Raw genomic sequence first — 12,922 nt, forward strand, 5'->3', positions numbered from 1 at the left:
TAGGCAGAGTGCGCTGGAATTTAGCACAACTATGGAGGTAGTTGACCATCCACTTGAATGTGTCGCCATCTGCAGCTCACCCTAGAGATATATTTAAAGCGGTTGAACAAGATTTGGGGGGGGGGGAAGACAAAAAAAAAACAAAAAAACACACCTTTCTTCCAAAAACAGCTCTGCGCCCCTCCACGGGTGTATGTGTTACTGCAGTTCCCTCTACTTTAAAGTCAACATGGACCAGTGTGGGGCGCTACAGGAAAGAAAGCAGCTATTTTTTTTGTATTTCTGAACAACCCCTTTAAGCTCTGTACAAGTACATACATACGTTCAAGTATTTTCTTCATAAAGAGTGTGAAGGGGCCGCAGGACGGGTGCCCTGGTGCTGGGTGCCCATCCGTAATATCAATTTGGCCATAACAGCAATATAACAGCAAAGTCTTCTGACAGACAGATGCATCAGAGTGATGACCGCCACCGCCTCTCCCTAACCAAACCCAGAGTGACATCCACTGGTGTCAGCCCCAGCATCAGAGGAGAAAATAAGGGTCATCAGTGGGGAAGTGTCACCATCACTCATCACCTAATAGATACTGATCCAATTATGTACAGAATGCAAAGCGCTGTCCACATCACACTAGGAATAAACACCGGCGCTCACTTCTCAATCAGTGTTTCCTGGTTTATTGTCACTTCTGAGGAATGGTCCGACAAGAGCTGAAACGAGTCACATGTTAAATGTGTCAAACCAGGAAACACTGCGATTCAAAAGCAAGTGTTTTTCTTTTCTTTTTTCTTACAATGTACAACGACGTCAAGGAAGATGCCGCCGCAATCATGGAGCAATCATGGTTAATCCAGTGGATACGTCAGTAATAGTAATTCCCGGATAACCCCTGACGGGTTAAAACCCATGAGTGTATCCAGAATTAGTGCGACACAGATTCTGAACATGGTGGAAATATAGTCCTATGGATGCGTGCATAGGCTTGTAGAGGTGAGTAAGGGTCCATTCACACATCCGTATGTTTTTTACGGATCCGCAAAACACAGACACCGGCAATGGGCGTTCTGCATTTTGCAAACCGCACATCGCCGGCACTCTCCTAGAAAATGCCTTTTCTTGTTCGCAATTGCAGACAAGAATAGGACATGGTCTATTTTTTTGCCGAACGGAAGTGCGGATCCGCAAATGCAGATGGCACATTCTGGTCCCATTGAAAATGAATGGTTCTGCACCTGTTCCGCAAAATTGAGGAACGGATGCGGACCCATTTTGCGGACGTGTAAATGGACCCTAAACCACTGGGACTCCAAGTATCAAACTTCTACTCTACCCTTATATTAACTCATACTCTACCATAGATCACAAGGGATTGTTCTATTAACTCCTACCCTAGACCACCAAGTGTGGTTATATTAACTCTACTACATTACCCTAGACCAGGGATCAGCAACCACTCCAGGTGTGGTGAAACTACAACTCCCAGCATGCACACTTGCTTGGCTGTTCTCAGAACTCTTATAGGAGTGAATGGAGCATGCTGGGAGTTGTAGTTCCACAACAGCTGGAGTTCCGGAGGATGCTGACACCTGCCCTAGACTGTCAGAGATGCAGACCACTACTGTAGACCACCAGGAATGAAGATAAGACCTACACTACACTAGGCCACCAGGGATGATTTTACCAACTCCTTCACCATTGTAGACATCCAGGAATGGCTATATTAACTAATGGTTACTTTATGTCCTACATTACCTTAGACCAACAGCGACGGTTATACCAACTCTTAGGGCTCATGCACACGAACATTTCTTGCATTCCGTATACGGACTGTATTTTGATTCCATATACGGAACCATTCATTTCAAAGGGTCCGCAAAAGATGTGGACAGCACTCTGTGTGCTGTCTGCATCCATTGCTCCGTTCCGTGGTCCGTTTTGCAGACATGAATAGGCATTTCTACAATGGGCCTCCTGTTTTACAAATTGCAGAAGGCACACGGGCGGCATCCGTTTTTTTGCTGATACGCAATTTGCGGACAGCAAAAAAACGGCACAGTTGTGTGCATGAGGCCTTACACTACTGTAGATCACCAGGAATGAAGATAACATCTACACTAGGCCACCAGGAATGGTTTTACGAACTAATGGTTATCTTATCTCCTACATTACCTTAGACCACCAGGGATGGTTATACTAACACTACTGTAGACCACCAGGGAAACAAGCATTAATCCATACATTTTCTTAGGCCACCAGGGATGCAGGCATCAGTCTAGTATTCTAGATCACAGGGAATGGAGATTACAAGACCTACACTAGGCCATCAAGGATGGTGGGCTTTTACCCCTCCACTGAACAAGGCCATCAGGGTAGCTGGCATGAACCCCTCTGGCAGTCTAGACCACCCGGGAAGCTGGCAAGATATGGCATTGTATGTTTATAGGCAATTCTAAATAAAAATTCAACCATTAATGGATGGTCAAAAAACTACCGTAAACACCGAAGCAGACAGCAAAAAAAAAAAAAAAAAACACCAAGAGTAAAGCTGGCCATACACATTCGATTAACTTCAGTGAACATTATAGCAACCTCGAGTCTCCTCTACCGAAGGAGATTAAGATCAGGAAGTTGGTTTTCAACATGCCCAACATTTTTTTTCTTGGATAAGCTGCCACCAGAAGTGCCCGATGAAATAGCTCTAATTATGTACATTCAAGGGAGGAGGTTAGAGCTCAGCAGACCATGTGCCTAGATGTTTCTGAAGCCTATACCCAGCTTCAAGAGCCACAACCTCTAGGCACATGAGCTACTAAGCTCTACTCTCCTCAGCTGAATGGATGACGCACCTGCTCTACGAGGAGATGCAGCCACCACAATAGACCTGCAGAACATAAAAGAAGAGCATTAACCTAACTCCACAAGAATGTGGATGCCGTCTATTGTCAGGGTCTTTTAATATGGTAATTGAAGAAAAACAAACACGATGTCCTCAAGGCCCAAACAAACTTTAAGGAATTCAAATAAATGGCAGATGCTTTCAGACCTCTAAGTGGGATTTTCCTTATGTAAACATAACCTCCCTAAGAGGACAGGAAAGAACAAGAGATGGACACCGTAAGAGGCTTCCCGAGCCAAAAACCTTTTCAGTCAATATCCTACACAAGCAGGAGCTGTCAGCGTCCTCACATCAGTCATGGCTGTCGGCGCTTTCCCACCGGCTACACACAAACCATCCATGGGAGAATTAGAGGAAAACCACAGTTTTAGAAAACACATTGGCGGTCATTTATCAAATGGAAATCCATTTCTGGCGCAGATTGCGGCGCAAAGGTCTCCCCGATCAGGTCTGGTCTAAAAAAAAAAAAGTGGGCGTGGCATGGGCAGGGAAGGGAACTTTTTAGGCGTAGAAAATAGCGTTTTTAGGCGTAGAAAATGGTCTAAATGTAATACAGCTAGGAAGCGGTCTTGGGGGTCATTCACACGTCCAAAGTGTATTACGAATCCGCAATACACCCGGCCGGCACCCACATAGAACTGCCTATTCTTGTCCGCAATTGCGGAAAAGAATAGGACATGGACTATTTTTTTTCTGGGAGCAGTGGACCGGAAGATCAGGGGCGCGCTCCGGTAAGGCGGAGAGCACACTGTGTGCTGTCCGCATCCATTCCTGCCCATAGAGAATGAATGGGTCCGCACCCGTTCCGTAGAATTGCGGAACGGGTGCGGAGACATTCACGGACGTGTGAATGGACCCTTACATTAGAACTGGCGGAGGATCAGCCTAAGTTATGTAGGGGCCAGCACCTCTTCATAACTTTGGCGAATTCAACGCCAGGTATAGGGGTTAATACTTCAACTATTTACAAATACATTCTCTTTAGGGGCTTTTGAGGTTGGCCTTTGTAACAGAGCACCTTAGGCTACTTTCACACTAGCGTCTTTACTGGATCCGGCAGGGTTTAGCAAAAACGCTTCTGTTACTGATAATACAACCGTCTGCATCTGTTAACGGATCCGGTTGTATTATCTTTAACATAGCCAAGACGGATCCGTCATGAACTTCATTGAAAGTCAGTGGGAGACGTATCAGTTTTCTATTGTGTCAGAGAACACGGATCCGTCCCCATTGCATTGGGGGTCATGCCGGATCCATCTTGCTCCGCATCCCAGGACGGAAAGCAAACTACAACAGGTTGCGGTTTGCTCTCCGGTATGGGAACGCAGCTAAACGGAACGGAATGCATTTTGGAGCACTCAGTTCTGTTCCCATTGACAATATATGGGGACAAAACCAGCATTTTTTTTCCGGTATTGAGCCCCTATGACGGATCTCAATAGCGGAAAACTTAAACGTTAATGTGAAAATCGCCTTAATTCAGTAATCAAGACAGGTGAGCCACCACATACATTCTATAATGCTCAACATGGCTGCCACTAGCAGAGGAACCAAATGCAGAGTCCAAAATCTGGAAGATGAAACTCACCTCCTTGGTTTCCATTTTCTTCATCCTGTAAGACACAAAATTGGAAAATAATCAGAATTTGTATGAAGTGTACATACATGGGTCTACTGTACCTTATTATGAAATTGGGGGGTGGGGGGGATGACACTGGGATCTGGATCATGGACTGTAGGGGCCAAACAGATTAGTTTTTAATCCTCTGCCTTGGAGAAAATCATTTCTCCAATGTCAACCTGGATACAAGCAGTGTATAATGTGATGGGAAAATGAATCCAGCAAAGGAGGCAATATGAACAATCACAATACATTAGTAAGTGCCTTTTAGTAACTTTCTCTACATGATAAATGCCATTCACTGAAGAGATACAACCCCTTTAAATGTGAGCAGCTTTTTGACAAATCCCGACTAAAAATGACCAGTCTCGTGCACAGCGCCTCTGATGGAATACATACTGTACAAATGACATCTTTAGCACTAGCCCTCCATGACACTGAGAGCTCATTTACACGACTGCATGGTCACCGTGCTTGTGTTACGGACGGCAAACAGCAGTCCACAATGCACGGGCACTAGCTGCGTGAATCCCGTATTGCGGTGCGGACTCATTGACTTGACTGGATCCGCAAGCCACAAAATCCGGCAAAAAAAAATAGGACAGGTCCTATCTCGCGATGCAGAAGCACAGACTCAAAAGCCCACGTGCCTCCGCTCTGCAAAGGATAGGACATGTCCTATCTTTGGCTGTATCTTGCGAACTGCTGATCCATTCAAGTCAACGGGTCCGCATCTGCCGCATGAAGTGCACACCGTCGGTGCCTGTATTTTGCAGACCCGCCACTTGCAGTCTGCAATACGGACACCGAGCCCTTACGGTCGTGTGAATGAGCCCTTAACTGTTCAGCCAGTCCTGCTGAAATAAGCAGACGAGGTGGGAAAGAAGGATCTAATATGACATCCGTGCACGCATTTTAGATCGCAACGGGGATCAGCTGCAATACCGGACACAACCAATGTAAAGACGGGGCACTGTTCCCTGCCGTTTTTCGCACTGGCCACCAAGCCTAATAGGCGCCACTCCTCAGTCTGTACAAATCACTTTTCTGCTGTCATCGCATTATCATCGCAGGCAAGATTACTGTGGCAGATATCACCTATAGATAGATCAGACAGGATCCACCATTCACAATAGGTGATATTACAGCTTATCTCCTCCCTCCTGACCTCTGCACAGGTCACAGAGCGTGCCTAGAGAACTCTCCCATAGAAGTCAATGAGGTCAGATCCTGAACGTTGTGTCTATGGCCCATGGGGCTGCTGTAAAGCATCTCTCTAAATGCTGTTAAGAACAGCCAAGGGAAGATGGCCGCCCCTATAATCCGGTTCAGAAATAGAATTAAAAATGTTATGATAAAAAAATATAAAAAATCTGATTAGAACATGTTGCTAAAAAAATTAAAGAAAAATATATATAAATATACAAAATTAAACAAACCCACAGTGACACATTCCCTTTAAGTAAAGACATTGAAATAGCAGCAGCTGACAAGAGTCTACAGAAGGCAAAAGAAAAAAGCCTTGGCGGTCCGGCCAAGTACCAAACAGGAAGGGATTATCGCTTGTAAGACGGGTGTATAAACAGACACGAGTGAGATCCGCTGGATGTCGGAATGAGCCTCCGATAAATCTCTATCTGCAGCACAATGCGAGGCTTTCCTGCCGCAGGATGAGGTCCCGGAGCACACGGCTATGCTTCACGAGGGCAGCTCTACAGTCAAGAGTTCAGACCGCTCTTGGCAGGCATCATCAAGGAGGCGTCCACCGGTGTCACGCAAGCAGAAACCGACACCTGAGGGATTACCTCATGAGACGTTACATGCTCATTTTCCAAAAATATCTGGGATCTCACACAGAAAGGCATCAAGCTTACACGCCCCCCAATTTACCAACTGCAATGTTTGCATGCATGCCATTGACAGATGGTTCAAAGTCTAGTGGCCATGCCGTGTTACTGGAGCTCAGCTCCCATTCATGCGACGTATCCCAGTACGACCAGTGAACTTTGAATGGAGCTGTGCTTCTGGCTGTTCAAAGTGCCCGTTCCAGAGCCGGAGGCTGCGGGGAACAGCTGATCGGAGGGCTGCCGGGTGTCAGATCCCACCGCTCAGATACTGGTGACCTCTCTCTAAGGACAGGAGCCTGGAAACCCCCTTACAGATGAATACCAGCAGAACCAGGTGATCGCTGTCGGACTGGGCGACCGCCTAATGGGTATGGAGTGGTCATGACTATCCTGATTGCAGATGTCAGGGTTAAAGGGGTTGATCTATTCTCTGGATAGGTGATCAGTAACTGATCGGTGGGGGTACGAAACTTTGGACCCCGCTGATTAGCTGTTTGAGAAGGCACCAGCGCTCCTGTGAGGCACTGCGGCCTTCTCACAGCTTTTCCTAAGCTATGCGATGTGACGTTTATCGGTCACGTGGCCTAGACACAGCACCATTGAAGTCAATGGGGCTGAGCGCAATGCCAAGCACAGCCACTATACTATGTACGGCGCTGTGCTTGGTGAGCAGAGAGAAGGCCATGGCGCTACTGCATATGCCGGTGTCTTCTCAAACAGCTGATCGGCGGGGGTCCCAGGCGTCGGACCCCCACTGATCAGATACTGATGACCTACACATCGGTTATAAAATCTTGGAAAAAAGATTGCCATGTATAAACGCAGGCTCGGACTGGCCCACAGGGGTACAGGTGAATCCCCCGATGGTCCCCTGAGCAAGGTGGGCCCCTAGTGTCCTACCCCTTTACAAGTAGCACAAAACATAGTAGAGTTACTACACTACAAATAAATAGACCGTGTACAGCACCTAAACCAGCCTATGTTCACATAAAAAAACTAAGTAAATTATTTAAGAAAATGTCCAGATTATTATTATTGGTATGATCAGGTGCCCGAGATGACTTCTAGGCACAGAGGCCACCAGCCAGTATTCTCCTTCCCCCGGGACCAGTCAGTACAGGGACCCCCATAATTAATCTTGTGTCATCTTGCTGTGTAAGCAGGTAATATTTGAATCTATTCCTACGGTGGGTCCCAAAAATACATTTTACTGGCGGGCCCTAGGCAGAGTCAATAAGATCCTATGACCACACCCATCTTTTCAACCTCTGATTGCTGTTAATAAATGCAAATCTACAAGTTTGCACCGAGAGACTGTAAACCTATGGCGATCATGCCCGGCTGATACAGGTGTACCATAAATGCCAGCATAGCCTGAAATTATTTATTAATGGTTGCGGCCCAGGTAGCCTGCAACTGCAGATGTGAGGAAACAAGGACCCAATCAGGCAGATCCATCATTTACTTGAGAGATGAACGTCAGGAAGTCCCTATGCCTTACCGTGTGGGAGCCGGGGTAAAACTATAAGCCTAAGGGCCGTTGTATCTGTATACCTTTGTGCAATGAACATGGACTGAGCACAATAGTATTTCATTCACTGACAGCAAGGTGGTCAAACTCAACTAAGGGTAATCCAACATACTAGCTCATCATATACTAGAATTTTGCCCTTGTTATATGGATTGCTGGCTAAGGCATATTGCAAGTCAATGTCGTACCAGCAGAAAGCAGCAGAGGGCTATCACTGATGGCGGTACGCAGAACTATAGGGTTAATCACAGAGCAGACACGTGAGCTGCTGACTGTGGGTCACAAGGGACACGAGTCCTGCTGTCGGCAGCTGCTCAAAGGGCCGGGGAGCACCCGTGGGAACGCTGGGTGGCAAGAAATAAATGCTACAGAAATTAACGCCATTCCAAGTAATTGCAAGGAAAGCAGAAATAAAGGGTCCATTCACACGTCCGTATGTGTTTTGCGGATCTGCAAAACACGGACACCGGCAATGTGCGTTTCGCATTTTGCGTACCGCACATCGCCGGCACGCTCGTAGAAAATGCCTTTTCTTCAATTGCAATTGCGGACAAGAATAGGACATGTTCTATTTTCTTTGCGGAACGGAAGTGCGGATCTGCAAATGCGTACAACACATTCCGACCCCATTGAAAATGAATGGGTCTGCCCCTGTTCCGCAAAATTGCAGAACAGATGCGGACGTGTAAATGGACCCTTATACTAGTTATAAAAGATGGGCAGCAGGTTTCTTACAAACCAATGGGCAGCTGTCGCATACGTATTGTCTCAATATGGCTGTCACCTGGGTGTCTACAGATGTGGTCTCCAACCTAAGGCCGTCCAGTTGTTGCAAAACTACAACCCCCAGTATACACTAACAGGTGCAAAGAGCTACACTTGTTGCTGCTCCTATGTATCAGGTTAAAGGGCAAGTCCACATGGGAAGGATATGCTGTGGTGTTTGCGCGCGGCACATCTGCAACGTTTTTCAGTAGCAGCAAAGTAGACAGTTTGAGGGCATATCGCTAGGACATGCCATCAATGTCAGATAGGCGAGACCCGTAGTGACGGGGAGCACACCATGCATGCACGGCTTACTCTATCCATCTCTACGGGAGATCCCAGAAAAGCCAAGCGCCATCCTGGCCATTTCCAGCAGGCCCTTAGTAATGAAAGGAGAGGTGGCCATGCTTGCATTCTGCACTATCCGTTCACTGCTATGGGAACGCTCAATTATTTTCATAACTCCCATAGTGATGAATGCGCGGCATGCTCTTCTTTACTTCACGGACCCCATTCTGGAGATAGGAGAGGGTCGCAGGGGGGGGGGGGACTCGCACCTGTCAGACATTGATGGCATCTCCTAGCGATATACCATCAAGGTCTCAGATGGGCCAACCCTTAAAGGCTCTGTGCACACCACGTTTACTGGACACTGCCGGGTTATTTCACAGTATACTGATGTAGACCGGCCAGACGGAGGACCAAAAGACACTGTCAGACTAATGAAATCCTACCGACACCTTTAGCATGTACATCGGGATCTTTCCCAGTGCACACCCTAAACAGATGACTGCCGGGACCCAAAGCCTAAACAATATTTTTCAGTATTCGAAAAAAGGGCCTTCTTTTTTCCCCCCAGAAGCTGCACCATGTCCATGAGATGTGTCTCTTATTCCAGCTCAGACACATTCAATTGAAAGAGGGTTAAGCTGCAATACCAAACACCGATCACGGATAAGGGTGGTGCTAAAAAGATTTAAAAAAAAAAACCTTGACCTGCTACAGACCAACAAACAGCGCCTAAAATTGCCGATCATCTATGCTGGTATCTGCCTGTTTAGCCAAGTGCTCAAGAAAGCTGAAATTTGGCGCGCGCCACGACCGCGCCAGAGCGGCATTCCTGCATCTCAGCAATGGTTCCAGGACATGTAACAAGTCAGCTACAAATTACTCATTAACTGATAAATTGGCACCTAAGGATCTGACCAAGGAAGCCTGCGAGCAATAAAACAAATAAAAAGTGAAGGAGACTGGGTCACAGATCGCGCATGATCACACTCACCTTTATCGAAGTCTGGACTGCAGACTCGGGCGGGTAAACAATGAAATGCCTTAAAGTAAAGCCAAAGCCCTCGGAGGCCCTCCTCAACATAACATTCTTTGGACCGGGCCAGCAGAAGACTTCCTCCTCCGTCGGCGATACCATCTCACTGTGTTCTCGTCCATCTTTGTTTTTTGACACCTAAAGGGAACATTAAAAAAAAGTATTAAAAAAAAAAAAAAAAAAAAAAAACCTGTAATACACAAAGGCAATAATAAGATCCCTGAAGGAAAAGAAATAAAATTTATATGAATAAATACAATTTCTTTCCAGTTACGGTTGTAATTATTAAAGCGGAGAAGGCACTGAACCTTTGCAGCAGACATCCCCTTTGTTCCATCACAGGGTAAGGAGAGTCATTCCTCCCATCAGCCATATACATAGTACTACATTCAGACGGCAGCTGCTACTCCCGGCTCAGTTCTGACCTTTTGCCCTGCGTCCCTCCCCCTTGAAAACAAGCCCACATTCTGCAAATTCTGTCACCGGAGATAACAATCTGTATGCTGAACAAGTCATTAACGGGCACTGGCTAACCATGGAAAGTACATACCATCAGCAACCAGACACACCGGGCGATGTCTCAGGGGGTCTGCCGGGCGACCAGACACACCAGGCGATATCTCAGGGGGTCTACAGGGCGACCAGACACACCAGGCGATCTCTCAGGGGGGTCTGCGGGGCGACCAGACACACCAGGTGATCTCTCAGGGGGTCTGCGGGGCGACCAGACACACCAGGCAATCTCTCAGGGGGTCTGCGGGGCGACCAGACACACCAGGCAATCTCTCAGGGGGTCTGCGGGGCAACCAGACACACCAGGCGATCTCTCAGGGGGTCTGCGGGGCAACCAGACACACCAGGCGATATCTCAGGGGGTCTGCGGGGCAACCAGACACACCAGGCGATATCTCAGGGGGTCTGCGGGGCAACCAGACACACCAGGCGATATCTCAGGGGGTCTGCGGGGCAACCAGACACCAGGCGATATCTCAGGGGGTCTGCGGGGCAACCAGACACACCAGGCGATATCTCAGGGGGTCTGCGGGGCAACCAGACACACCAGGCGATATCTCAGGGGGTCTGCGGGGCAACCAGACACACCAGGAGATGTCTCAAGGGGTCTAGTCTGCAAGACACTAAATTTTAATACAGAAGATGTCTGAAATAGTGAAATGAGAAAAGCCATCCACAGGGCTCAAAATTATAATCTCGCTCCTTTTAGCAATAAAATATTTTCGTAAAAGAAGAACTCCAACATAAATGATGAGGTCTGCCTCCTATTTACAGAATGGGGCTCCTCAGGTAGTCTTTCCAAACTTTCTTTCTAGATGGATTCACGCTAAAGCCATAAATCTAGCTCTAGTAAATGCTGATGACGGACGGGAGGAGCAGGAGCAGAACAAGGTAGGTATAACATGTATATGTTCTGCTGCGGAGTACTCTGGTATGGAAATATGTACCGTGAGACGCTTCCCCAAAACCACCTCATTATCCATAGGTGCGACGGATTTTCGGTTCCACAATATGTTCTGTATAGTGCCCATCTGTTTGAGGAGACCATTTCTAATTGCAATTTTGGGAGGTCATCTGTATGCCCAATTCTTTAACGGAATGGACGTCCTGATGGGGCACGTGCAGAACAAAAAACCTAAAATATAGTTGTAGCTTTTATGGCCCCCATTCAAATACTGTATTAATGGATCACATTTCTGACTGTTGGAAGGGATGCTTTTTGGCATCATGGACATCAGGGATTCTTAAAGGAACGTGCCAGGAACCAAGTGCAAATACTATAGGGCAGTGCATGACAAAGCATCAAAAATAGCCACACACGACCCCCTCACATTCTATCTTCATAACCTCTTCCACCAACGAGATCAGTGATAATCGTCCAAGGAGTCATCCACTAAATCGGCTTCTTCTGACTTAAAATACACGGGAAAGGGGTTTCTCTGCTTTGGACACTTGTCAGAAGGGTCCACTGAAAATAAGCAGATCAAAAACCATCACCCAGCTGGAGACCCCCAAGGATCGGCTGTAATCATTTGGGAAAGCTGGCAATAAGCGTCACATTTCCCTGCAGCACCACCACAGGGGAAGCAAGGCATTACACAGTGTCCATTCAGAACAATGGGATGTTAGTGTAATACAGGACAGGTCCTCCAGAGCAAGAGACGCTCTCTGTAAACCCTCTACATAAGAGATTAAGATCCTGATCAGAGGGACCTCCGTCCACTGAACGGGAATATGAAAAGGAGTTTTCTAAACTAGAAAACTATTTTAAGCCAAATGTTAAGGTGCACAATACATGGGTCATTGTATTTTTTTGGCTGAAAGACCTTTTATTGTTGAACACTTGATAATTAAATCTGATGTCATTTGTTACGTAGCATTTCCGCCCTGACACATTATTGAACCTCAGCAATAGAAGGTCCGCTTTTGGCCGCCTCCAGATGGGATTACAAGAAAAAAAGCACATGTCCTAACAGGATCTTATTGTTCTCTCCAGACATCAGTGTCAGAAAAAGTGGAAATTAAAACTTCTTCCAATCAAGTGATCAGTGCGTGCACATCCCAACCTCCATCAGCATACCAGAAGTGATCAGTACGCTCACCGCTCACCCTCCACCACCATACCAGAAGTGATCAGTACGCTCACCCTCCACCACCATACCAGAAGTGATCAGTACGTACACCGCTCACCCTCCACCACCATACCAGAAGTGATCAGTACGCTCACCCTCCACCACCATACCAGAAGTGATCAGTACGTACACCGCTCAGGGCCGGCCTTTGGGGTGTGCGGGCTGTGCGGCCGCACAGGGCGCCATAGCAACAGGGGCGCCGGGCGGCCGACAGCCCGCAATGTAATATGGGCAGGCGAGGCGGCACTTATGTTTTCTCCCCCCCCCCCCCCTCCTCCTATATTCAGCAGGG

The 12,922-nt window shown here is 47.2% G+C and overlaps 1 protein-coding gene across 1 annotated transcript in view; it reads right to left on the reverse strand.

Moving 5' to 3' along the window:
• ARHGAP21 (Rho GTPase activating protein 21) overlaps positions 1–12,922 on the reverse strand; it is a 149,284-nt gene that overhangs the window by 80,719 nt on the left and 55,643 nt on the right. The window contains 2 exon segments of the mRNA XM_044295259.1: positions 4,486–4,510; positions 9,944–10,123. Coding sequence (XP_044151194.1) covers positions 4,486–4,510; positions 9,944–10,123 — 205 coding nt within the window.

Source organism: Bufo gargarizans, chromosome 5, assembly GCF_014858855.1.
Source record: "Bufo gargarizans isolate SCDJY-AF-19 chromosome 5, ASM1485885v1, whole genome shotgun sequence".
In the NCBI taxonomy this organism is placed as follows: Eukaryota; Metazoa; Chordata; class Amphibia; order Anura; family Bufonidae; genus Bufo; species Bufo gargarizans.